The 528-nt window shown below is 57.6% G+C and overlaps 1 protein-coding gene across 1 annotated transcript in view; it reads right to left on the reverse strand.

Annotated features, from left to right (window-relative positions):
• Nucleotides 1-381: 381 nt before the first annotated feature.
• LOC104491321 (E3 ubiquitin-protein ligase TRIM63-like) overlaps nucleotides 382-528 on the reverse strand; it is a gene marked incomplete at both ends in the record, with an annotated part of 2055 nt that continues 1908 nt past the window's right edge. The window contains one exon of the mRNA XM_010133722.1: nucleotides 382-459. Within this exon, the coding sequence (XP_010132024.1) occupies nucleotides 382-459 (78 nt within the window). The remainder of the gene's footprint in view (nucleotides 460-528) is intronic.

Consider the following 528-nt stretch of genomic DNA (forward strand, 5'->3'; position numbering starts at 1 on the left):
GCAGGTCTGGCAAGCCAAGAGGCGAGATAAAAATAACCACCCAAACCACCAGTTTTCTTTACAAAATACACAAAATTCAAATCCGTGACAACTATATACAAAACAAGGAAGATACAAAACGTGCGGAATTGTCCCGTTTGCACCTGTATAGAAAAGTGTCCTGTGCTGGACCAGGCGCCGGCTCACGAGCCCACCGGCCCCCACGGCGTATCCCCCCCCCATCCCGAGTCCCGTCGCCAGACATCCTGCGCCCGCGGCGTTTCTCCTGCGCTGGCAACGTGGCTGCAGCTACTGGGAAGCTGCCAGGGGAGAGGGGGGGGGGTCAAGGGGGTTCCAAGCCCAGGGTCCCGGGGAGGTGGGCTCAGCCATGCTGCTCCTTACCCATCACCGTCCTCTCGGGCACTGCATCCTCCTCCAGCTCTTCTTCCTCCCCATCAAAGAACTCCTCATCTTCCTCAGCTGCAAACAAGTGGCCAGATGTCACCATGGGGCCATCAGGAAAGGCGGTAGGTGCCCACAGGTAAGTAA

Source organism: Buceros rhinoceros, unplaced genomic scaffold, assembly GCF_000710305.1.
Source record: "Buceros rhinoceros silvestris isolate BGI_N320 unplaced genomic scaffold, ASM71030v1 scaffold20420, whole genome shotgun sequence".
In the NCBI taxonomy this organism is placed as follows: Eukaryota; Metazoa; Chordata; class Aves; order Bucerotiformes; family Bucerotidae; genus Buceros; species Buceros rhinoceros.